General features: G+C 40.3%; 1 protein-coding gene across 1 annotated transcript in view; it reads right to left on the bottom strand.

The window, feature by feature from the left end:
* Nucleotides 1–4,335: 4,335 nt before the first annotated feature.
* The window catches only part of ATP10A (ATPase phospholipid transporting 10A (putative)), a 108,206-nt gene continuing 86,013 nt past the window's right edge, over nucleotides 4,336–26,528 (bottom strand). The window contains exons 11-21 of the mRNA XM_042810381.1: nucleotides 23,617–23,720; nucleotides 23,304–23,430; nucleotides 21,054–21,238; nucleotides 19,411–19,732; nucleotides 17,725–17,801; nucleotides 13,739–13,864; nucleotides 9,268–9,468; nucleotides 7,174–7,254; nucleotides 6,984–7,088; nucleotides 6,466–6,653; nucleotides 4,336–5,651 (exon numbers count right to left, since the gene is read on the bottom strand). Of these exons, the coding sequence (XP_042666315.1) occupies nucleotides 4,946–5,651; nucleotides 6,466–6,653; nucleotides 6,984–7,088; nucleotides 7,174–7,254; nucleotides 9,268–9,468; nucleotides 13,739–13,864; nucleotides 17,725–17,801; nucleotides 19,411–19,732; nucleotides 21,054–21,238; nucleotides 23,304–23,430; nucleotides 23,617–23,720 (2,222 nt within the window). The 3' untranslated portion in view covers nucleotides 4,336–4,945. The remainder of the gene's footprint in view (nucleotides 5,652–6,465; nucleotides 6,654–6,983; nucleotides 7,089–7,173; nucleotides 7,255–9,267; nucleotides 9,469–13,738; nucleotides 13,865–17,724; nucleotides 17,802–19,410; nucleotides 19,733–21,053; nucleotides 21,239–23,303; nucleotides 23,431–23,616; nucleotides 23,721–26,528) is intronic.

Raw genomic sequence — 26,528 nt, 5'->3', positions numbered from 1 at the left:
CCCTGCCTGTGGTGGCAGAGTTGGAGTTTGATGATCCATGAGGTCCCTTCCAGCCTGGGCCATTCTGTGTGATTCTGTGTGTATGTGTTTTGGGGAGGAAAGTGGGGAAGAGCTGTTTCTTTGCAGCAGGAAGACAGGGATGGTTAGATACGGTTGTACACATAAAATGGCCCGTGAATTAGCAGGAGCCCATAAAACTTACTGCTTTTGGAAAATGAGTTGAGCAAGCACAAGCAGAGTTAGGCACTTGGTAGCTTACGTTGCCTAGTGCCAGCTTTTCATTGATGCTTTTTCCATTCTCTCCCAGTGCTCCCAGTTCACTTGGGAACTATTTCTGTTCTGTGATGTGCCTGCCCCATACACATCACAGTAACATCGGGATGACCAAGCTGATTGCTGAGGTTCCCTTCATTGTCCTGTCTGCCTTGAGGCTGCTGAATCCATCCATAATTCTCCTTACTGCTGCGCTACATCTGCACAATGCCATCTCTACTAGCTTCTGCAGTGCCTTTGGCACACACTGCTGAGCATGGGCTGTTGTACTGGCATGGGTATCCTGAGCTCCCACACGCATTCAGTTACAGAAGTACATGTCTGAGTTTACTGTGAGAGTGAACAATGCCTGAGGCACTGAGCAGCTTGGATCAAGAACTCGAAAATGTGAGGTTATCCCTATTTCTAGTTCAGGTTTTGATGTAAATGTCAGGATTAGGGCAGGAATTGCAACTGCCAGTGCTTCAACCCCTTACAATTCTGATGTAATTTATTTTAAGCTTAATATATCCGCACTGCTGCAGCTGATATTAGAGCAAAGCCCTTTCATGCAGCACCTTTAGTGGATAAAGCTCCCCAGATCTCCCATATCTGCTTGTGTGTGGATTGGGTGATTGGCCCACTACAGTTGGGCATGAAAGCCTGGGGTGGAGCCCAGTGTGACACTGGGATTAGGGGTATGGCCACAGCTCTACATGTGATGCTGATAAGAGCAAAGAGGTGTGCGGCTGCCCTGGGTGTGGGGCAGTAGTATGTGGCTGGAGCACTGTGTGAAAGCACCGAGTGTTTGCTTTCTGTTTTGACATTTATACGCCCAGTTCCACTGCACCAGCGTGTGTGGGAGATGTTATTTCTGAGCTTAGAGTGCTAACTTGATAGAAGGCCTCTACGCATCCAAGAGAAATTTATAAAGTGGATAAATCACAAAGAAGTTAGTTCCCATAAATAAGAGCAAGGAATACGGGACATTGCAATGCTTAATTCATAGCTCTGTTCTTCTGGGTCATTAGTTTCAACGTGGACTTCTTCATCAAGCAAAGGCTGGCAGATGTAGCACTGCTTGCAGGGCTCAGTGAAGTCATTATTTGAAGCCATGCTGCTCACAGACTGGAAATGGGTATTTTAAGGGCTTGTGGAACTGTGCATGAAAACAGTTGCATGCTTTGAGAGCATCAGCCTCATAAGTTTCAAGTTTTCTTTTGTAAGACATGACCACAGCTCATCTGCACCAATAGGGCTAACTTGAGAAGTTTATTTCTACTTGATTAAAATCAATGTACACAGCTTCGAGAAGCTACTGGTGTTTGCTTAGCTAAAATGTTTCAAATATTAATAGAGCTCCAAGTTGTTGACAAGCCTTAAAGCCCAGCAAGTAATGTGCTTTGATGTGTTTGTCTTCTGGCAGCTGAAGAGAGAATTTGATCTGAAAGGAGAAGAATGAGTTTACTTAATATTTTCTTTCCAAATGTGAAGTCTGTTTTTTTTTTTTTTTTTCCCTTTTAATTTTTTATCTTCCTCTCCGTGGTTGAAATTCTATTTGTATTATTTTAGAATTTATCTCCCCAAAGAAAATGGAGGTCTCTTACTGACTTTGACACTGACCGAGTTCTGTGCCCCCAGGGATCTCGCTGCATACTTCTGGCACGTGGAGGCCTTGATGTTATGGGTGTCCCTATCTGAGCTCACTGCGCCACTGAGGTCAGAGGGATCATTTGGTTTATTTCAGATTAAACTCAGAGATGTTTGCACCAGTGCTGCCATAACAAGATTTTTTTTTATCCTTTAGCACAAAGCTTTTACATTTCATGCACTTCAAAATATGTCCCTAATATATCTCTAAGCACGGGTTTTTCTTGCAACAGAACACAGTACTTATTGAGGTCTGACTCCCAGCTGGGGTAAATCAGATTGCAGAAACCAAAAGCTGCAGTGGCGGACCTTGATCTAGAGGAATGTTGAGCTTCCCTACACACGTGACATGGGTATACCATGCACACACTCAGTGCAGCACTAACACAACCATGTGGCACTGCACAAGCACCTCTCAGCCCCAGAGCAACCCTTTCAGGGGACAGTCAGGTTGGATATTAGGAACAATTTCTTCTCAGAAAGTGCAGTGAGGCAGTGGCACAGGCTGTCCAGGGAGATGGTGGAGTCACCATTGCTGGAGGTGTTCAAGAGCTGTGTGGATGTGGCACTGAGGGACGTGGCCAGTGGGCACAGAATCATAGAATCATAGACTCACAAGGTTGGAAAGGACCTACAAGATCATCTAGTCCAACTGTCCTCCCATTACCCTTGCTACGACAAGCCACTAAACTATATCTCGTAGCTCCTCATGGGTGGGGGGTGGTTGGATTAGATGATTTGAGAGGTCTTTTCCAATTAGGGTCTATAATTCTATGTTTTAATCTGCCACAAGGCATTGCTAGCAAAGAATTACATTCCTTTCTATGAGAGTATCTTCCAATAAGGTGCCCAGTGATACTCCAGCTCTTTCTGTTGCCTGCAACAGGCCCTGAGGTAGAGGTAAATCAATGAAGTGGTTTGTGCCTGCATGCTCTGTGCTGGAGTGGCTGCAATTTGCTATCTATAAGGTTTGCCTCAGGTTCACAAGGTACTGCCACGTTTGGGCCAGGAATAGTAGCTGAGCCTCAAAATACAGCTGGAACTTCCAACTGGCCATGGGAGGCTGCAGAGAGCACTGCCTGCTCAAATAATAATCCCAAGGCTCAGCCTCCATCCCTGTCACCTGCACACTGTGATGGACCGTGCTCTGTTTTATTTAGCCTGTAAGCTGTACAAGGCAGAGTGACAGGCACATGTGTGACACACATGGCATGCTGCTGCTATCAGCCCAGGACTCTTGTGACTGAAGGGTGCATTTAATGCCTGGCTACCTACCTGGCAGCCCACACCCTGCTGTTCTGTAAGGCCCCATTTTACAGGCAAGGGGATGTTTCTAACCAGATAGCAAAACTGACACATTTCCCCTTTGACATTAAAAGATAATGCATCTCTATGTAGGTGAATAATATAGAATGGCAATTACTGCATAGTTGTGTGTTAAATACAGCTAACAAACCTTGCAAAACATTACCTGTACTGTAGTCCCAGCAGATGCACCGTCAAGATGCAGAAGGCTGGCAGAGCAAGCACAGGTGTCTGCATGAGGAATCCTCTCACCCAGCTGAGACAGTGCAAAAGGTTTTCCCACCTGAGCTGAGCTGTGCAGTTCCCCTTCCTAGACAACAAAGATCAAAAAGAGCTTTGAGGGCAGCACATCCCTGCCCTGCTGGCAGGGCATGGAGCAGCGAGGTTGTATGCTGGCATCAGTGCCTATGCCTTCACTGAGCTCACAGCCTGAACTTTTCTGAGTCAGCCACGTGCTTATAACTCTTCACATAAGGCACTAGCAACCCTGTGAGTCCCTCTGCGTATCTGCTCTATCCCTAATTAATTCCAGTTCCAAAACATAGTTTAGCTACATGTTGATGTGTCACATTTGATCAGGGTAACATATTTACAGGCTGATGGCTCTTAGATTGCTTTTGTGTCTTCCTTTCAAGAGGCACTTCCCACTCTCTTATTATCAATTCTGACTTTGGGGAAGAGGCCAATACACCAATAGTGCTTCTGACACCTGAAGTATGCTCAGGCACAATCTCAAAAGTAGTGCAGCTCCCTGCTTTTGATGCTGGAGCTATGTGTCTTAGACCAGGCTCAGGCACCTTGCTGTGTCTGATCACCAAGGGTGATCAACTTGACTTTACCTGGTTGGACCAGCAGCAAAGATGTGAACAAAACCTTCCTCCCAGGCTGTCCATTAGCAAGCAGGACTGACTCCTGCAGTCAAAGCAGCCCCTCTGGTGCAGGGTCCCAACACAACAGATACTTCCATGTTAAGCTCTGTGGAGGGCACCGCCTCTTTGCCACCCGTTAGTTCTAATGCAAATGCAACTACCAGAAGTTGAACAGCCAGATACAAGGTCACAACCAACCACATGCCAGGTACTGCAAGTGAGGGGCTGAGTCAGTATTAACACCAGACTGAGACATCACTTTACAATATGGATGGTTGTTTATTTATTGTTTTATCATGACACATAAAAAAGCTATGGCTGCAGTATCAAAATATGGTGTCACTTATAAAATGCCAGTATTATTCATGCGGTGGTAAGATACTGTTAACATTTACAGAGATGTGTGTCATAATTCCACAGTCTTGCCAAATGTTTTGCCCCTATGACAAAACCCTGCGGCAAGCAGACAACGGATGGGATGCGGTGTCCTGTTATCAAGGTTTTGCATCTTTGATTACCGAATGGCTTATAACAGTATCAATGATTGGTGCTAAATCTAATCCCTTTGGATATGTTAGACGGGTCCTTTACTTTTACAGTATGTGTCAGAATAAAAGAGAAGCATCTGAAAAATAAAGAGACGGCATTTCCTTACAAAATGAGATGAAAAAAATAAAAAACCATACAAATGGAACATTCAAGTGTTTCTTTTTATATTTAAAGCTCTTATTTCAATATACTGTATTTAAACATTCTTAAATAATCACTCTGTACCTTTGATTTTCTGTTTCATTTTTTGGAAACAAATAGAGTAATCTCACTATAAATGTGTGCAAATAGAAAATATATAAATATATTTAAGGCCCATGTCATAAAAAGGTGGACTCAGAATTGTCACTTTTCCAATGGTCAGCTGGGGTCCCTTTCATTTTGTCCTGGAAGTTATTTGAGCTCTGTTCTTTTAAGTCTTTGAAGTCCTCCTGCAAGGAAGAGCCAAGCACACACATACCATCTTGTGTTTCATTGTGTAAACTACTCGATGACACCTGTAAAACAGTTCCAAAGCGGCTGAACAGTGGAGTTGATGTGATCCACTTCAACAAACTGAAGTCTGTTTGGTCGACTGCCGAGCTCCACGGGAAAGTTCCTCCCATGGGAGACAACTCCATCTCTGAAGTGCTGTGAGTAACTTCACGAAATCCCACAGACCTTTCCTGGCTATGTGCTGATGAGGGGAGACTGCTTTCCTCATAAATCAGAGCACGCTGAGGAGAGGCAGACACAATCAGATCTGTTGCACGCTCTGCCTTTTTGTGCTCTTGGAAAAGTGACTCATTTGTTGGAGATGCTGGTGAAGGCGCGTTTTGGTTGTAAGGCTTAAAACTGTCACTGGCATTCGAGACAAGGTTTGGTGAGAAGCTGTTTGCAAAGGATTGTGTCTGATGTATTGGTCCTTTTTTGACATCCAGCTTGGTCAGAAGCTGGGTGCGAATCTCTGGAGATAGTTTACTCAGCTGGCGTCCAAGCTGAAGCTGCGTTGGGAATAGTGTTCCCTGAAGGGTTCTGTACAGAAATCTGCAAGAAGAGAACATGCATATGAAAGGAACTGAAAGAGAGAAGGTACTCAAGTTATTATCATGAGAATATATAAAAAAATGTAAAACACAGGAAAATAAGACATTTATGTGCCCTTCTTATGTTTGACACAAGAAAGATTACTGAAGAAAACTTCTGACTGCTGTGCTAATATGTGAATAATAACAAGCAATGTAATAAAAATGGCTTTTAGCCAGTGATCCACTTTGTGATGGCACAGGGTCTTTCATCTTTCCTGATGTGGATTCAAGGCAAAGGGTAGATCAGTCGGTAGGGAAGGCTTCTTACATCCATAAGCAGGCAGGTGAGTCCACAACATGGGCACAATCTGGTTAAGTGCCAGATCTGGAGCTGGATCTGCATTTGGATTTGGATGGGAGCTTGATGATCCTTGGGGTCCCTTGCAACTCAAGCCATTCTATGATTCTATGCTACGATAGTTCAGAATTCTGAACTATCAGAATTTCTGTATTGTACATCAGGACAGGTTGAATCTGGAAGAATCATGAAAAACCTCACAAGATAGATAGAAAATCTCTGCATGACCAGGAGCTTCAATATACACCAGTCTACAGGACCAAACTGTTTACAATTATTCCCCTCCTGTGGTGTACAGCCAGGAACTGTGGTCACTTCCTGTGATCAGGAGCACAGAAAAGGTTAAACGACCTGACTTGATATAATGACCCACTGAAAAATGTTGTCTTGGTTGATAAGCCAATGAGAGAATATATTTCTTGCCCCCGTAATCGTATGTATGAAGTGCTTTCACATATGAGAAATGATACAATACCTGGGCAGCAATGCAACTACTGGTGATATAATGCAAGTGAAGTAGAATATCGGGTCTCCCATCAGCCTTTCCATAGTCCAGTATGGATTGGATGGAGGATGGCATACTGGGCAGGAAGCATTGTAAACCAGAGCCACAAAGAAAAATAAAAGGATACTGAAGATGCAAGATGACCAGTGGAGGAATGTCTAGAACAACAAAAGAAACAACAAAAGAGCAATGATTCTTTCCTTTCTGAGAAAACTATTCTGAATTAACTGCTCTTAATTTCTGAAGCTAAATCCATGTACGGCAAAGAATTTAGAGCCTTGCATTTTGAAAGATTCTTATTAGATACAAAACACTAAATGCTGTGCACAAGTCACAGTTCAAAACCTTTTTCATGTTTGCTTAAAACACTTGATAAAAATAGAATGTGCTGGGTGAATGGAATGAACATCTTGTGTTTCTGTAACATTGCACCAAGAAAGAAATGACAGCATGCCAGCAAGTTTCCGTGGAGACTGTGGGTACCTTACCCAAGTTTTGGTTTCAATAGCCAAATGTAGTATGATGGTGAAAAGCGCTGTTGTGGTGATGGGAGTTCCCCAGGAGAAAATATCCACCTCGGAATCATAGTAAGTCTGTAAAGGAGGAGGCAGAATTTAGCCCAAACTGTTACCAGTTCTCAACACGCCTGAAATAGAATGTCTTAAACCAAACACTTACAAAATAAGGGATGAAGAAGCAAACAAGGCTTTGATACATAGCATCAATCATGTTCATCCAAAACATGTGTGGTTGATACTCCTGCAGCACAAAAAAATAGAAAAGAAGGAAATCAGAGATGCTATTTGCTGGGCTAAGTATTTTCGAGTGGCTTGTGCCACTGTCTCCAACACTTTGGTGATCACACTTGGGGATGAAATATGAAGTCTATCTGCAAGTCACTCCCTTCTGGGAGGAGAATCTTCTCCATTTTTGTTTGCTACCAGAGGATGTAATCTGAATCTGACACTTCCAATACATACTCAGACCAGCAGACGTTTATGAAGGTGCCCAAATTTATGCACTACAGTTACACCAGTGATTTCAGGTGCTCTCTGAGGTGAAGGCATGTGAGTAAATGGGTTTTAAATCATGTGCAGCATGTGCACCCAAACACGGAATGTATATTTCCAAGAGAGAAAAAAGAAAGAATGCATAGATGCTTAGAAAGGAAGATCCACAACAATGAACTTTAATGAAAATTCATGTAGGAATGTATGCTATGTTACAAATGCACATACAAAACATATGTATATATATATATAATTCATCTGTGTGTGGATACAAAATTGCTTGCTAAAACAATATTTAATCTAATATTTTGATTGGGGTGGTATGAATGATCATAAAAAAGACTGAAGTATAAGAAAAAATAATTTATAAATGGAAAAATATGTATTTATTTATTTGAGGATACAGATTCTGTCTTTAGCCACCAGGCCCATCTCAGATCTTTCCCCTTTGAAGAATATCACAGCAGCCTAAAAGCAAAAACTGAAAGATGCTTAGAAAGAATTCTGGTGTCCTTTTGTCTACTGAAGAAACATGTGAATAAGGACTGGAACAGGTGGCTCAGTGCATCTGTGGAATTTCCGTTCTTGGAAATATTTAAAACTGGACTAGATAAAGCTCTGAGCAACCTCATGTAGAATTGAAGTTAGGCTAGTGTGGAGCAGGAGGCTGGACAAGATAATTTCCAGTGGTCTTTCCAACCTCAATTACTTTGAAATTCTACAAGCATACAGCAGGTTCTTTTCTGAAAGTGATCCTTCTTGAAGGAGAACTTTCGCCAGGTTTTTAAATTCCTTTTTAGGTATTCAGAGAAAACATTCACCAAATTTCAAACAAACTTAGAATAGTCCCTGTGCTTGCTGATGGGAAATGTACTGTGCACTGGAGACTTCTCTCCCCAGTTTGCCAGCTGAAGACAGGCAGACATAAATACCCAACAAGCTTAAGCTGTGATTAGTTTCAAAGAAACGTGAAAATAAAATGGAAACCAAGAGCTGGGTGAAAAAGAGAATTTGCACTAAAGTGCTAAAATTCTTTCCACTTTCCAGCACAGTGTCCAGCAGTGTGTCAACAAGGACACTGAGAGGCAAAATGGTCACTGCCTCCCTCAGAGAGCAGAGTGTCAATACTTTTAAGAAAGGCTTTTTCCTTGCAAGCAACAACTGGATGTGAATAGTTTTGCCAAGCAGAAAGATTTTCCCACATTGTAGCTGTAATTATTGGAAATCTGGTTTCAGTCCCTACTGCAATTCCTCCTGTCTTCTTTGTGCAACTTAAGCAGACAGGAACAAGGGGCTTTCAACAAAGCTTTCTGAATCTACTGTCTACTGATGATGGCTTCACTCAGAGTCTATCAACCTCTGTGCTTACTCTTAAAACCATCTTTGTCTTTTGTCTGTAAAGGGCTCAGGCTTGAAGCTGTGACTAAGTATGGTGAGGTACTACAAAAAATCTAACTTCAGTAGCTATTTGTGAGTCTAGCTCATGAGGGAAATGTTCAGCTCAGGCTGATTTGAAGTGCCCATCTTCCCACCTGATAAACATTTCAAAACATAGCTGATCTTTTTTGTTGTTGATCATGTTTTAGATGTACTTTTGCCATCTAGATACTTTGACTCAGTTGAGCAATAGCAAGCAATAGTAACAATGATTATCTACATCTTTTTATCAGCAATGTGCCCACTTGGAGCCAGGTTGGTTTCCAGTTGAAACTGAAGGCATCTAAGAAAAAAAAATAAAATTACAAAACCCAGAAGCTTTTACCTCCATGTTCTGTCCGCTTTTGTAAAGCTGAGGTACAGATAGTAACACTTCAGCTGGCACATCCTTATCCAGCACACCAGTAATCAGTTGTGGAAGAGAAGAGAAAAGCAAATTAAAGAAGATGAGATACCACTGGTCAACCATGGATGAGCCGGAGAACCCACAGTAGAACTGGTACCAGAAAAGAAGGGCCACAAACATCTGAAAGAGAACCAGCAATGCCATAAATATGAGAGGAGAGACAGCATCATCATCCCATTCTGAAATCATTCTCATTCCAGTTCTGCAAGAACTCATCCATGTACCCTAAGCATGTGAGTTTTCTAGTGAAACCTAGACTTGGACTCACTGTTCCTCATGGCTGTACCACTTAACTAAGTTACAGTTTGGCAAATCTGGAAGTCTTTGTGCTGCTGAGCCCTCAGATCTTATGAGTCAGGACTTGAATTTTCAGTTCAAGTGCAATTCTGAAATGCAACTCAGTTAACCATAAAAAACTCTCCCAGCTGCAGCTGACCTATAGGTATTTGAGTACTGATCACACAGCACTTACACTGCTGTCCTAAGAATAAACAGTTCCATAATAACACCTTCTTCTAGAAGGCTTTAGAAGGCTCAGCTAGTCTTGAAAGGGTAAATGCAGAGTTTTTCCAAGACTAACATGAGACTTCCAGAAGCAAGACAGATGAAACAACAGGGTCTAACAAAGTAGTTCTTAACTGTTCTGATCTTTGTGCTTTGAAATTCAGCAGATGAACAGCGCAGTGAAGACTCCTCTGCCTTACTTACTGTTCATTTGAATGAAGGAATTGATTGCATATTACATCAGTGAGACTGGTAGCTTGGTTCTACCTTCTTCTACAATCCCTGCAACATGAACAATCCTAAGGATTTTAGGGCTTAGGAGAGGTGCTGATTTCACCTGTGAAGGGAGGTTTGAGGTCTAGCACAGCTTCCTAGGGAAGGACATAAATTCCAAGGCTTACTCCTCCTAAAATCCCAATTTTAATTACTCTCTGTAAAGTGATTAACACTACAGAGAAGGCAACCTTGGCAACTGTCCCTCAGGGGTTTTCCTCATTTTAACCATGAAGAAGGGAAATGACGTGACCTCTTATTTTCTCTTTTATATTTTGTTCTCCAATGCTTTCAACTAACTGGAGTATGTTAACCCTTTTCATCTTCATGTATTTAGAGGAAAATAATAATTTATTCTATCTGAAATTCAAATGTGTAAGAGAAATACCCACAGTCTGCTTTGGCAGTGAAAACCACTGCAAGGAGAATAAGGATGTCTTGTACAGGGAAACTGCCAGAAAATATGAGGCTTAATCCTGCTACACATAAATGTATATAGATGTGTATACAGAGAGATGCACAGTATGTACATGTTCAGGCAATATGTGCATACTACACTGTAGTAGTTTGTATATCAGTAGCAACATGTCTCACAATCTGTGAGCCCATACCATAAGCTAATCTTCTAGAAGTTAAGCATAATCTTAAGGATCAGCTCTAGAAGTGCTTCATATATTTCAGGAAAAATGTCTGCCTTTGCCTAAAATGGGCCTGGATTAACAGAGCTTTTGATCAGTTGGCTGGAAGATGGCAATTTCATTCACAATTGAACAGACTTTGAAATTGACTTCCGTTCCACATCCAAAAGACAACAAAACTTCCTGAGTCTTTTCACAAAATGGAATTGCAATAAATACACGGATTTAGAGACTTTTCTCTTGCTTGCTTGAAATAAACATAATCCAGCTAATCCTGGACCTAAGAAATTTTCCTCTCCAGAGCCTTGCTAAATTCCCATCCTGGAAACAGTTTGGCTTTGACAATAATGGGGAGTCTGATGAAAATACACTCAGAGGAGTTTTTTCATGCTATCTCTAGTTTGGGTCTCAGCAGTGCTGTTAAAGAAAGCTGTACAAATAAGTGGCACTTCAGTAACCAGTGAATCAATTTCTTCCCCCTCAAATTTTATTTTGGATTAAACAAGTGTTTGATTTAAAACACAGCATTTCCTCATTTGTGTACATTACCCACCTGAAAAACAGTGAAAACAAATTAAATTTAGTGAGTTTTCAATGTAAAAATTGAGTTAGATTTTTGACAAGAAAGGTTTATTTATTTATTTATTTTTTTCTCCCAGATGAGTCTCTGAGGAATTTGGCCCCAAGTGGAAGACTTCAGTGAATACAGTGCATGTCAAAAAATGCACTGTAATTTTTTGACATGTCCAGTGCTCTCTTGCAGAGGTAATGCATTAAGGAGAACAAACAGTGCATGCTTGTGCAGAAGTTTGTTTATATAAAGTCCCTTTGTGTCATGCTTGGTTATTTCCAGTCATGCTATGTTTTAGTTTATATTTTATTTGTATTTTTATTCTCTCTTCCAAGCCAAAAATCTTCTTGGATAAGTCACCTGAGTTTCCAAATGGCTTTTGCAGCAATTTGGAATTTAAACTTTGAGTTAGGTTCTACGGGAAAATGGAAAGTTTCACAATACATGCAACTGGGAAAAATAATGCTTGAGTGAGTAGAAACCTTTAGGAACATTTGCAGTGTAGATATCTTTCTCTCCACTGAGAACCATCCAAAATTTTCTCCTAGCAGAAAGATCAGGTGCTCCTATCTTTCATTTTTGAATAATCTTCCCTTAAGGGCAGGCACAGTGTCAGACATATTCATGTCTGTGTGCTGGATATCCCACTACAGTTTAGAGACAGCAGAAACAAGAATTGCTCAGAAAACTCTGAAGGCTGCCAAGGCAGAGCCACTACAAAGGGATATTCTTCAGTTATATGCTAACCCTGAGGCAGCAGCTTTTGAAAATGTCTTACTAAAAATGGCATGAGAAATAATACTTGTAATCAAGGGGAGTTGTACCAAAGGAAATGGAAGATTTTACAAGGGCTGAACAAAAATACAGATACATAAACATCTCTGACTGCTGACTGCTGGAATGTCTTATGTGTATTATTATTATTATTATTATTATTATTATTATTCTAATTTTAATATGAGTTTGCTCTGAAATATATTTCCTGGAAGTGGGAGGTTTGATACTGTCAAGCCAAAGGGTATCTTGGAAATGTTCAGTGCTGGGGCTACAGTGCAGATATTCAGCATCATCCAGGACCAAGCTGTAGTACTCACACATTTGAAAACCAGCACATATTTCATTGTTGTGTTTCAGCAGGTGAACCTCCACTGACTGCAACATGATTTAAGTCTACTTGCTATTCCAGGCTCAGGCAGCAATTCAGACTTTCCAAACCCCTTCTGGTTTTTTTTTGCGTGTAGTTTCTGATCAGACCACAGACAGCATTTTATCATGCTCATGTTAGCACTAAGCTGGTTTATTAATGCTTTAGTTCTCCTATATATTCCCAGAATATTTAAAATTTTCAGCACATAATGGTCTTTTCCTGAGAAGATGACTATCTTCAGGTTGGGATCAGACAGAGATTAGCCAGACGAAGAGGAATTTACATAAAAACTTACCACTGATTGAAAAATTGAGACTGGATGGAATTTGGAATGCAACTTTTACGAAACAGAGAGCTACATTTTTTCTTAGTAACATTTGGATAGTGAGGATGAAATCCATTCTCCCACTCATGGTTCACATATTGTCCTCTGGAGTAAGCAGAGGTCTGAGAGCTCTGGCTCTCTTCTTTTTCCCACTTCTTCATATCCCTGGCTCCCAGGATGATTTGTAGGTGTTGAAAGTGAGGAGATCAATGTGCCAGCCAGCCACTCCCACACAGCTGATGGAATTCTTGCTTGTCTCGTTAGGCAGTTTTCAATCAATCACCTTTGTACTCTGAGATCAATGCAAAGACACTTGGTATGAGCCAGGCAGTGGAGCTGCTATGGCTCAGTGCCCAGGACTGGACTAAGTCTTGTTTCATGCACCAGGGAGGAAACACAGACCCTTAGTCTGTTCTTCACCACGGTGTGCTTCCTTTCTAATGAATTCTTTCAGTTAGCTGGGAATAAGATAGATCAATGAAAAATCTTCCAGATCTTGGCATCTGAGACATACAGAGGTCTTGAATTATCTCAAGTCACCAGGGACATTGTACAATGATTCATAAGCAATTACAAGATGGAGTCAGGAAGAGAAAACACACCCAAGGGCTACTTGGACCAATGCTGGATGACCTTGGCATTAAAGACTCCCCTGTCTAGCCAGCTAAATTCTGTGAAACTGCTCTATAAATGAAACTTTTCTTAAGCAGTGCTTGTTATTTCTGTTACCTAATTTGCACATTCAGCAGCACACTGTAGCTGTTATGGAGTGAGTCCTGTATTTTTGCAAATGGCAGCCAGCTGTCTTTCAACTCTGCAAGTTTTTTTGCAGCTTATTTATAAGCTGTTTGAAGGCTGACCTAATGCTCACTTAGCACAGAATAAACCCTGGAAACATATGTTGCTACAAAGCCGCCAAGTTAAACACTTACTGCATTTTTGTAGAAGAAATACAGCACCATGTTGGCAAGTCGAGAATAACACCAGTGACCATGAACAAGCAAGAGCTTCTCTAAATGTCGGAACCTCGGGATTGCAAAGTCGCTTGCCATCACCGCCTGTAATGAGAGGAAAGTTGAAACCACTATTGTAAGGTGTCACATTCAGCCCCAACAGTGAATATAGTCATCTTCTCAGCTTATAAAGTCACTGGAAGTTGTGGCGATGAGGAATCAAACTCATTATAGCGCACAGGAAATGCAGCCTTGGGATTCACGTAAGAAAATCCGGTGGCTTTGCAGAACATGCCAGAAGACCTGGTCCTTGCCCAGTGGAGATGATGGTCTACACTCCAGGTTGTGACAAGCAAGAGTTGGGACAATGGCTGGCAAGTAGTTGCATGAGCCTGAGGGCTCAGAGTAACACATGTGTGAACATCTCAGTTGCTGTAATGTCTTTCTCTGTAAAACCAAAGGGTTACATATGGGGCAAAATGAACTGCCAGTGAATGAAACAGAAAAGCACAATTAAGAGCTTGCATCACATTACTGAACTTTAAAAGACAAAACAATAAAAATACTGGTTTCAAAGAACATTTGCAATCCTGGTTTATAAAGCGTACTCAGCAGTTCTGAGACATCCGTATTTTGAGGGATTTTTAAAATCATGTGCTAAAACTCTCTATGAATAATCATGTTAGATGAGACTCCCCTGGGGTTGTGCAGACTGCCAAATCAAACTGACAACATGAGTCAAGTGGATGCACTTTCTCTCTACTTCTGAATGACTAAAATTCAAAGCACTGTACATCTAAATGACACCATCCGGTAAGTGATGGTTATCACAGGCATTTCATGATCTTCCATATCCTAGGATCACATTAAGATTTCATATAATACTACCTTACATTTCATTTTTAGTTTTTAATTTTGATATCAGCTACCTTTTCAGCAAAAGCGTGAGGAAAGGTGAAAATCTCCAGAGGATCAAGTCTTCTTCATACTCTCTGGAGTATTTTGACCATGTTTTCAAACGAGACATCTTTCCTTTTAATTCTTCCCTCTTCCTTCTCTTGGTAAACCACCAAAAGGAATCATTTTTCCCAAATAAGTGTGCTTTTAGAAGCTATTCAAATAAACTCAGAAGCACTCTGGAATGCAATGTAATTTAAGCAACAGATTTAATATAAGCACTGGGACATTTTTCAAATGTTGACCTATCCATCCTGGGATTTCTCAGGTACTGAGATACAGTTGTCACAACCTCACACATCAGTCTGATTTGTCTTGCAGATACGTTGCTATTCACGATTTGAGAACAGAGCTGTGCCACATCTGCTTCCTCATCCTCTGCCCAACCTCAGCCTGTCCCAATGCTCAAGCAAAACGGTTAGCTTCTTTGCAGCTCTGTTTCTATGTTACTTCACAACACACTATGAGAAATGTGTAATTTTTTAAAATTCCATTTTGATTAGAATGAGGAACACGGGAAGACAGTGTTATCCAACTGCATCTGTATGTTTATTTCACTTCAAAATATCGTCTCAATTTTCACTTTTTAATTTTTTCTTCCAGCTTTTTCAAAGGAAAAAATGATTCATGCTCCACACACTTCCATAGAATTTGGAAAGAAAATGGATCAGAGTGTATTGCTGTTTCAGACATCCAAATCCTCAGAGCCTTTTGAGTATCTGCATGCATAAGATTCTGACAGCTGTTTATAGTAAAAAGGCCTGCATGGTTCTTTGGACCTTGGAGCAAAGGAAGAGATCTACTAATATTTTCCACTCCACTGAACTTTCATTTAGAAAAACACAGACAGTTTAATGGGTTAATGAACAAATAACTTTCAGACTTAAATACACCACAAAAAAAGAAAAGAAACGAGGGCATCTGAGGATTTCTCATTGTCAGTGCTCAGCTGAAAGTAGCATGATGGCAAGAGGAATTAAAAAATGCATGCTACATATGTCTACATTGGGAAAGAAATAGATCTGAATTAATACAAAGATTTTAAGAGTTGATAAGCTGATAAGAGCTGATAAGACTCAAGGAGCCTGGGCAGACCCTTTTTGAATTGGTGGGCTTGAAGAAGACTCCACATTCTCCTCTGGGTTTCCTGGACTGCCCGCCAAGTGATGGTGCAAAAGCTATGCAAAGCTCTTGGAGCTCTGTTATGTAGCAATGAATTTACTTGGTATTAGCTTAGTTCAGGCCTTCCTTTTCTCATGCCCTCTCCATCCACCACACTCAGATTCAGAGGGCCTATAGCTGAGATGCTATAAGTATCAGAATATTGTTGTGGTAGCTTCTGCCTGTCTAAGTTACAACTGCTGCCAACTCTGGAGAAGCATTTTTTAAGAAATTTGAAGCCTGAAATCTTTCTCTTTGAATAGCACTCATGGACATCCACTTGCACTGGACATGACTTTGACTAAACTTCATGGATGATTAAAAGGAGAAAATAAGAGCTCTACTAGGTCAGGCTGAAGCCCATCATGTTCCCTGGTATTCAGCCTTTAACAGTGGCCAAGAGACAGTGCCTTTGGAAGAGTGTATGATTGGAGAAACATCTGGCTTTTCTCTAGACTACTGTCCTAGCTTCTAGATACTTCTATCCCGGAAAACACACAAATGTGCCATCTAAGTTCAAAGCTCAGTTAGATTTTTATTTCTTAAATTTGTATTTTGAACACAGTTAAACCACAGTACTCATGAAATTCCCTGGAATAAAAAAACTATCACCACTTCTTTGCTCCACCGTGGGGCACAGAACCACCTGCTGGTAACTAAAGGAGTATGTTTATCTGCTTAGGTCCTCAGGACAAAAACAATTCCCATCCTGCTTGAAGAGCTCTTAGGTTGTGAAAATGAGGTATCTTCCTCACTCTGTGTGCCTTACTGCTATTTTTGGTGCTAGCATAGCAAGTGAGCTACATTAACATTAGGAAACAGAAGCAATAGATAATACAGTAGGTAAATAAGCTTCCTCTCTTTTGGGGATGGGAGAAGTGCCTCTTATACAGTAGCAAATGCAGTAATAACAGGCTGAAGATATCCAAAAGACTGCAAGTCCCTCTACTCTGCCATTCCTTGTGGCAGGAAATGGGGAAAAAAAACCAGCACTTGGTGCTGTACGGAGCAGTGGTTCTGCAAAGGGCCAAGATTTTCTATTTCTTCACTGTTCTGCTGTCTGGATAAAGCTAAGTAAAAAGTTGTGTGGGCGTACTGGCTAAAAGATACCACTACACTATGCAAACAAACTACTTCAGCTGGATGGGCTTGTGCAGCTATTCCACAGGAGGAGTATAACCAAGCAGTGCAAGAGAGAATAACAGCAGAATAAGGTGACTCTAATTTCAAGTCTAACTAATACATTGCTGAGCTTTATTCCCTCCTTGAAACCAATATTTATTAAATGATTTCTTAAAATACATTGCTTACAGGGATCTGACTGGGGCTGACAACAGCAGGACTAGGGGAAATGGATCCAAGTTGAAGGAGGGAAGATTTAGGTTGGATGTTAGGGGGAAGTTCTATACAAGGAGAGTGGTTAGGCCCTGGAACGGGCTGCCCAGGGAGGTTGTGGATGCCCCGTCCTTGGATGTGTTCAAGGCCAGGTTGGACGGGGTCCTGGGCAACCTGATCTGAATGTGTGTGTTTGGTGGCCCTGCTAGGCAGGGGGGTTGGAACTACATGATCCTTGAGGTCCCTTCCAACCCGGGTGATTCTGTGATTCTGTGATCTGATAAGCTGAACTTTCCGAGAAGTTAACATATAAGCGCAGCACAGATCTGAGAACAAATACAAGCTCAAACTCAAGCTGAAAGCATCCCTATGAAGCACAACTGGCACTTAGAGCAACTTGCAGCTTCTTCTTTATTTGTGCTGGCTATCCAAAAGCAGGTTTGTCAAGCTAGCATATGAGAAGTGCCTATTTCAGTCTTTGCACATGCTTGTCAGTGAACGAGCAACAGTACCTGCATGCCTTCTTGACCGGAGATCCCCACACCAACATCTGCAACTTGGATCATACTGACATCATTAGCACCATCACCTGAAGATGACAAGATACAGTTTTATTTATCACAAGTAGGCCAGGAAATAGCAAAGCAAATGAAAACTAGTTATTACTATGTGTTGGCTGAGTATAGAAAGGGAGTTGTGGGATTAAAAAAGCCAGCTTTGGAACCTAAGTTTCAAAGCTTAGCAAAGCTGATGAGATATTCTTTTCAGCAAAACCGAAAATATCAGCCCTGAACTGAACAAATATGAAAACACACCAAGAATGAGCTTCTTACTGCTCCTGCTTCCTTATAACTGTCTGTTTGCAGTAAGGTACGATTAAGAATGAAACATGCAGTGAAGACGCCCATCTAGCAAAAAACATGGCAATACGAAGAAGTGGATGAATCCTTGACTTGGATTGCCTAGTCTGGCATCACTACTATAGCGCTGCAGGCAGATTTATCTGCATGGGTGACAGAGTCACCATCTCTTGCTCTTTTTCTAATCATCACACTGCAAGGTGACACAACTGATGTCTTTGTTACTGTTCGAAACAAACTCAGCTTAGCTTGTGTTGGTTAAAAGGGAAGATGGAACAACTAGTTTTTTAAACCAGAGCAAGAGCTTGAATTCAATGCACAGGTTCAGATTGCTTAGAAAGACTGAAAACACAAGCTAATCATTCTTCACTATTGTTTTTAATCTTTCTGGATAATTCAAGTTAACCTGTTAGATATTTTTGAGAACATATGAAAATGATGATGCCTACTGTCAGTCAGCCAGAGACATAAAATAAGCAGGAGAAAGGAATACTTGTGATAAATGTAATGTAGTGGGCATGGGGATTCTTAAAATCAGCATACATTTGTTGCTGTAGATGTCACAGGTGTCTGGCAGTTATTACATACTTTGGATTTCTCACAGGTAGGTCCAACCCACGTGTTTATGCTATGATTAACTAAGATGCGTCTTCTAGTGCAACCTGAGCCTAAACTCGTGATAGGCTAAGACACAATTGTAACATCTTTTATCACAAAACACCTTATCTTTCATCCACCTATCTTAGTTAAGAAAAGCTGATTGATTTTTCTTATGTAAAAATCATGGAAACATGAAAGAAGCTGCCAGATTTAAACCAGGATGCATGACAAAATCTGCCCTTCACCAACTGAATGAGTAGCAGTGAAGTAGTGTAACAGCTGGCACGATGCCATCGTAAATTCACTTTCTATACAGATGGCCAATTTATGTCCTATGCTGTATTGCTTACTTGTGATGAAAAATGCAGACCCTTGAGCTTAATCATGGCTGAGTGAAACAATGAGCACATTTTTGTACTGTGTAATACAATGATCGCAAAATGGTGTTCTGCACAGTATCAGCTAACTCAGATCTTCACAGCAGTGTTTGAGCATGCCAAAACCTCAAGGCATACTGTAGTATCACCAGCACCTACCTTCAGTAGGATGAAATCCTAAATGCTATTCCAAGAATTCTGCAATAGCTTTGAATAAACGTGTTAAAGTTGTTTGAAACATTGTCTGACACAACTAGAAGGTGTGTGAGTTGTATGGCAGCTGGAAGGATCAAACTGCAAGTCAAAAACCCAAGATTCTCAGTAAACATCAAAGCAGGCTTGTTTAAAATGAGATATTTACCTATTGCCAAGGTCATTGCTTTGAGCTTGTCTCTGACTAGTTTCACTACCATGCTCTTTTGGAGTGGAGTAGAGCGACAACAAAGAACTGAACGGCACCGTTTGGCTAGTGCAAGAAATTTATCTTCTAAAGTAGGTTCCAGGGCATAAGCTAGAGTCCTTCCATCAATCACTAGGCCCAAGCTGGAAAGCACAGGGGAAGAGGGTGGATAGAGAGGGGTGAACCCAACAGTCATGTTTCCAGTAGCTTCGTCTATTGTGTCGTTTGAAAATTTAGACTCTATGCATTGCAGACACTGCTCCAGCAAGACAGCACATGTCTCCTGAAAAAAAATTCAAAGCAAACATGTTTGAGAGAAAAGAATGTATGTTCAAAAATTGGTGTTCTTTGTATATTTAGGCATAAGGAATATGGAGGTGTTATATTTGCTGCACCATAAAAGTTTTAATTTCTAATATTCTCTACTCACTCTTTTTTTTTTTTCTGTGGAAGACATGACAACAATGAAGACACGAAAGACTTAAAACCGAATTCCTCTTTAACATGCAGTACTGTATGCTAAACTAATTTCTTTTAGCTCCTTCTTAGAATAATAGCTTTGGAGAATGATATAATGATCAGTATCAGTACCAAGTTGAGCATGGTGATGAGCACCATGTATACGCCTACAACACTTATCAAGTAGTTATGCATTATTAAAGGCCAATTAAGGGTTATTTAAGCCGAATTTTCTGTCCTAGGCATACTCAACTAGAAGATGTTACTGAGAATATATGAACTTTTAAAATGAAATGCTACTGGTTGTACAGCAAAGAATGACAAAAAACAAAAGATCATTGAAAGTCAGTTTACTAGTTCAGTTGATATACTCAAGAAAGGGAAAATGCTGTTATCTTTTCTTCCTTTTCGAAAAGAATTGGAGCTGGATACTGCTGACCTACCTCTCCTCTGCTGATCTGAAGTCCAATTTTATCACCCCATTAAAGGACTACAGCACTATCGGTCTGGTTCCTTGCATGTTAAACCATATCAGTAAACTCTTTGTGACTGCTTGCGACAAGTTGAGCACAGGAAAGATCAGTAATTCAGAAGAATTAGAAAAGGTCTGTTAGGAAGCAAGTGATTACTGTAGATGCGGTTTTCTGGCTTTTGAGTGCTAGCACTGAAATTTAAGCATTGTTTCTATTTCCTGAGAAAAAGCCATCTGAGAAAACATGAATGAATTATCTAGACACTACATTTCAGTGTAAAGCACACACATTTTCAATTCAATTGTTTTCTTCCTAACCAAATGTTCGATAACAGGTTGCTTTAGTGCCAATATGCAAAACGAGGGATGTTTTCAGAAAGCATACCAAACGCAGGCATTTATGTTGTTATGGCATGTTGGTGGATCCCAACACACGCAGTTAAATCTTCAGTAAGTTTATGACACATGACATTATAACTTAGAATATAATTCACCAAAAAGTATTCAAAGATTTGTCCTACCTGAAAATTACGGTTGAAGCAGGAAAAGGAAAAAAAAAAAAAAAAAAAAGAGGGAAAGGAAAAAGAAGCCATCAAACTCTTAATTGTGCAAGTTGAAAACAAAGTAAAGCTACTTCACAAGTAGACTTCAGTATAGTATTTGATCTGCTTACTGGTGATTCAGCATTCAAAGTGATGATTTCCTCATCATGATCTAGTAGCTTGCAGGCATATGCAATATTAACAGCAGTTTCTTGCTTGTCTCCAGTAAGAACCCAAATCTGCAACCCAGCTTTGCGCAAGCTTGCAATGGTTTCTGGAACGCCATCCTGTAAACGGTCTTCAATACCAGTGGCACCTAAGCACACGGTAAAAGCAAATTATTCCACATTCAGCAAACACTTATGATTCACCTCAAACTGTAAGCTTGGATTTTTCCAAAAATTACAGCCACTTTCAGTGGGAAACAGCTAAACAAAACTAACAATGCATGCAGTATTCAGGCAGCTTTTAGGAGGTATCCAGAGAGAGGAGTAGAAAACAGCTGGTGTAAACATATGCATCAACAGTCAACAACAAATTCAGAGTTCCAAACTTCAAAAGCAACCTGATGCCACTCTCTCAGTAGTTCACAAAGATGATGTACCTTTGCTTATTGTTTCTCTGCTCTGTATCTTCACCCTTTCTTCTGCATGTTGCTAGATAAGATATTATTGATTTAGTTCTAAAGGATCTTGACTGCCTTTCCTCAACTAGAAGAGGATTGGTCATTACAGATCTCTCCCTTTCAGAGGGGAATGACAGCAGAACTGCAGCTTGGTAACCACACATTATGCTTTAGACATGAACTACTTAGTGTCTTGTGGATGCTCTTTGCTCTTGTAGAAAAACACCGGTTGCCTGATGCAATTTAGCAAAGAATAAATCATAAATCTATAATCCATAATGTAGAAGGAAAATGTGTTTTTTTCATACTCCCAGGAATCTTCCTACTTGTTTATAACAAACAATATTTTTCCTAAGCTTTCATAAATCAATAGAGGAGAAGATTTTCAAATTGCAGTAAATACAGCTCAGGATCAAGTTCAGTGCCACCACTGAGTTTTAGAGAGGCTTCAATGTGAGGATGTAAGCCATGACAATCAGACAACCTGAAGATAACAAATACACAAATTACCTGAAACAACAGGAAAAGCAAAGAAAGCTTCTGCCATCTCTTTATTACCACCATAATTGTTAGAAGAAAAGCAATTCAGCTAATAGAAACCCACTTGCAGACTGAGCACTAGTTGTAGGTGAAATGCAATGTCACGAAGACTTTTGAATTATAAAAGCTTTTATAATTCAAATAGTTCACAAGGGAAAAGACATTTCTTTTCCAGACTCACTCACTTTTTTTATTCCCAGAACCTAAGAACTCTCCTATTTATCGCACAATTCAATTTCCATTTTTGTTTTTCAGAGCACAGCCAGAGCCAACAGGGACAACCATGGTGGGATCTTCCTGATTAATGTGGTCAGAATCAGTCACCTCAAGCTCCCCTTCAAGTCAGAGGAGAAAAACAGCCACTTTGAAGGCCTGATTCATCTAATCCTAAAGGAGGTATCTAAGACAGATCAAATGAACTGCACTGTTTTTTTTCCTCTCTCCACTGGTTATATAAGGAGCCTTAGAGATCTACAGTAGACACAATAGAAGTTGGGTGAGTTGGATCTTATCTCCCAGAGACAGGCAAGTTGGCAAACAGTGAAGGCTGTTACATCCATCAGTGCTATGGCTGTCCCAGTTCCCCTGCCAGAGTAAGAAGTTGGATGCTTGGAGTAATAGTGGATACATATGTATTTTAAAATCTCAGCACTCTCAACTGAGCAGAGAAACAGCATGACTTTGCACTTGGAATATATTTTACATACACTGATTTTAACTACACCACTATGAAATATTGCAGTCCCCTTCCACAGTGCACACAGGCCCTAAGCGTTGAACCTGACGTGTATCTGTCAATGCCCCTCACAGAAGCAGTTTATGAGCTTTGCTTTATGAACACCTCTGGTACCCCTGGAATTGTGGAACCACCTAGCATAGGAAAGAGGCTCCGAGCTACTGAAGTACTGCAGCCAGGATTGGCCAAGTCCTTCTCCTATTTAGAGCAGCAATTCTCATTTATGACATTGTGTCAAATGCATCTCTTGTTTTACTCCAGCCATTTCAATGATGATAAAATGATGGCAGGAGCAAGGATAAAAAGGGTATGTTTTTTATGTTAATTATAATCCCATTCCTTTGTGGTGCTGCACATGACAATTACGACAAAGTCTAAAAGCAGCGAATTTCTGTACTGTCTGAAAAGAATGGATTTCATAGCCAAGCTTTCAGAATTTTCAGCACTTTTTAATTTTATGCTCAGCTCTCATTTCGTTACCTAGCAGATGCAAATTCTTCTCTATCTGCAGTGCTGACTGAAACAGAAGTTCTTCACGATTCTCAATAGAAGATTCTGCTTCCAGACGACTTTTTAACCAACAAGCATATTCCTCTTTGCTCAGAACCTGTTCAAGAGAGGATGTGAGGATACAGTCAGTGATGCAGAGGCATTCATACTTTACTGAATAAAATGAAAAACAAAACAAAACAAAACAAAAAATCAGAAATCAAGAACAACAAATTAAGACAGCCTTCAGTTATCTTTGTCAGGACTCTTCCTAGAAGAAAATTAAGAGCTTGCACTGACTTACTCGTTTTGCAATACACAGGGTTCGCAGCCCATCTACAGCATACAGATTAAGGTAATTCTGGGTTTTGGTTTGGATTTTCTTTTGATGTTTGCCCCGAGGGTCACCTAGATACCAATAAAAAAGAAATTAGTGACTGAAAAATAACAGCAGCTGAACAGCCTCAGAAAATAAAAGTATGTCTATAGTACTTATGTACCATCTCTTTAAAACTGATTCTTTTAAAGAGCTGTTGATACCTCCTGGGAAACTTTCAAGTACAACATTCCATTTAGAAAAAAAAAAGCCCTCTCTCATAGTTCCACCTTTTCTTTCTTCCCTCTTCAAAAGTCATTCTGAATGCATACTAGACAGACCTTCTTTTTACTCAAATATTTTTTTGGCCCAAAGGCTTTGAGAAATCACGATAATCTCAACAACAAACAATAATGCCAGAAAGGGAAGTATGATTCAAATAGCCTATTGGCAAATCCTTCTGTACATCTCATCATGTGTAGAGAAACTACCCTTAGTTTTTCTCATGGGTTAGTATTTCAGGACAACCAGAAACAGCACTCTGTCTTTTATGTCTGAGTATATTAAGGCGCAACTGTTACTACTGTACACACACAACTTTGTGGCCTTAGTGGCAAGAAGTTCTCAGAACACATTTACATTTGCACAAGCTTCACAATTAGCTTCTGCCTTGAACGCACAACTTCCACCTGGTTTACTCTTCCCTTAACCCAGGTATGTCCAACCTGCGGCCCAGCACAGCCGGCAATGCGGCTGCACCCTGCCCTGCACCATCACGGCGGTGGCTCTGCTCTGCTCTGTGGAGAGGCCCAGGTGCTTAACAGTCTGACATGGAAGTGAGGATGAAGCAAAGGTGTGTCATCAAATTCCTCCATGTGAAAAGAACAGCGCCCACTGATGTTCATCAACACTTACTGAATGTTTATGGAGACCAAACAGTGGATGTGAGCACGATGAGACAGTGCTGGTGTGTGTCAGCAGTGCTAAAAGTGACAGTGAGTCAGCTCTGCTGGTGCATACTTTTATGAGTGCAGAATGCATGCTCTTGTTCATTGCCAGTGAAAATGTATAACTAATGGCGATGACTGTGTTAAAAAGTAACAATCTGTAGAAAAGAATTTGTCCTATCAAATGATGTTATTATGCTCTTTCTATCAGTTGCAGTTTCCATGAAAATAAATAGGAGGCATTACTTTTGAAGTGACCTCTGTGTATTCATCCCAAGACAATTCCTGCTCACCCAATGCAGATGAGGCAAGTAAAAAAAAAACTGGACATCCAAGCCTTAAAATCGTGTGTAAGAACTCAGAATTGAGATGAGATTTCACTCTTTCATTAGCTGGAATTGGCTCAGTGTACTCAATACTGTGATTTAAAAAAGATTAATGAATATGAAACTAACACACTTTGTTCCATGTCATTACCCGAGATGAGGTCTTCAAAAGTTTATAAAATGTGATATATGTATATATAATTTTAACATCCAGGATCAAAACGGATTCATGCACACTGCGCTGTTGTAGTGACTTTCTATAACACAAACAGTAGTGTTACTACTCAGGGAAACCGGTATAGATTTTTTAGTGAAAGCACTGATGAGAATGACTGGTACCCTAAGGCACGTTTTCTATTCCCTTATATAATCCTTTTTTTATGCCATTACCATAAACAATTAATGCAGGTATCTAAATGAGATGTCAGGAATATCCAATTCTTTATACTTTTCAGCACACATGTTCCCAGCATAATTCATACTCAACTTGATTTTGCTTTGTGTGACTATGTACACACATACCTGTCTATCTATACACATTTATAAAGCAGTACAGAGTCTAATTAGGTATTTGGAGGCTTTGGTACAAATGCTTAGAAGTAGTGATACTGCAGGAAGTAAAGAGTTGAGTGTTTGGAACCCCAATATTCTGGTTTTGCACACTGTACTCTGTATAGCAATTTTCTCACCTTTAAAGACTATCTGATCCTCTCTAGATTTGTAAAGTTGGGAGTGCACATAACCAGATTTCCCTGAATGACTGTGATATTTCATGTATTCCCCACCCCTAAGTGGCAAATATGGCTGGGAGTATGCTAGTAGGCCTGTCCATCTATCTATTAATACTACCTGTACTATCACTACAGATTTCCTCAGGTGGATAACACAGGTAAACTGCTGTGGAAGAGCATCTCTATGAATACAACTTGCAATTGGAAAGGTCTTCCTTAAGCTGTGTAGCTCCAACACACACCACATATTCCTGCAGAAGCTATTTAAGCAGTTCACAACCAAACTCAGCTGCAACATACAGCTGAAATATACATGTACTCAACTGTGATCTAAGGATTTTTATTTAGTTTCTTTTCTATCTGTGCATAATATGTCAGTTGTCTGTGTAATACATAATTTTTTAAGGAAAAAGTGTTGCAGCACACCTTCTAGGAGGCTTCTTGTATTACTAAGTCAGCCTTTTTTTTTTTTTCCTTTAAAAGAACAAAATAAGCAAACACCATTCCTAAATCATAGTGATGCATCACTGTTCTACAGAGAAAAAAATGTGTTTCTTGCATAGCTCACATGCAATTCTCTTATGGGAGTGGCTATTTCAGTCCCTTGCTGATTTCAACTGGCGCAAACTTGAATAACAAAGTACATTTCTATTTCTTTAAGGTTCAGTGATATTAACCACTTCATATCTTCTGAATATCACAGCACCAATGCAGTGACCATAATGCCAAACACTTATACCGCCTTCAATGAACAAAGACAGTAATTCCCTGTAAGTAGAAATGTGCACACTGGTTTCCATGTGAATTTTCACTTCTAGTATAAAGAACTGAATCTCCTTCCTCTGCCAGCACACCAATGAGAGCTGAAACTCCCTCTGGCTTTCATATGCCTTATC

This window comes from Centrocercus urophasianus, unplaced genomic scaffold (genome assembly GCF_019232065.1).
Source record: "Centrocercus urophasianus isolate 14NV4802_14NV808 unplaced genomic scaffold, USGS_Curo_1.0 seq_12, whole genome shotgun sequence".
Lineage (NCBI taxonomy): Eukaryota > Metazoa > Chordata > Aves > Galliformes > Phasianidae > Centrocercus > Centrocercus urophasianus.
Note: the sequence above shows the minus strand (reverse complement) of the source record. Positions and strands in the feature narration are given on the sequence as shown.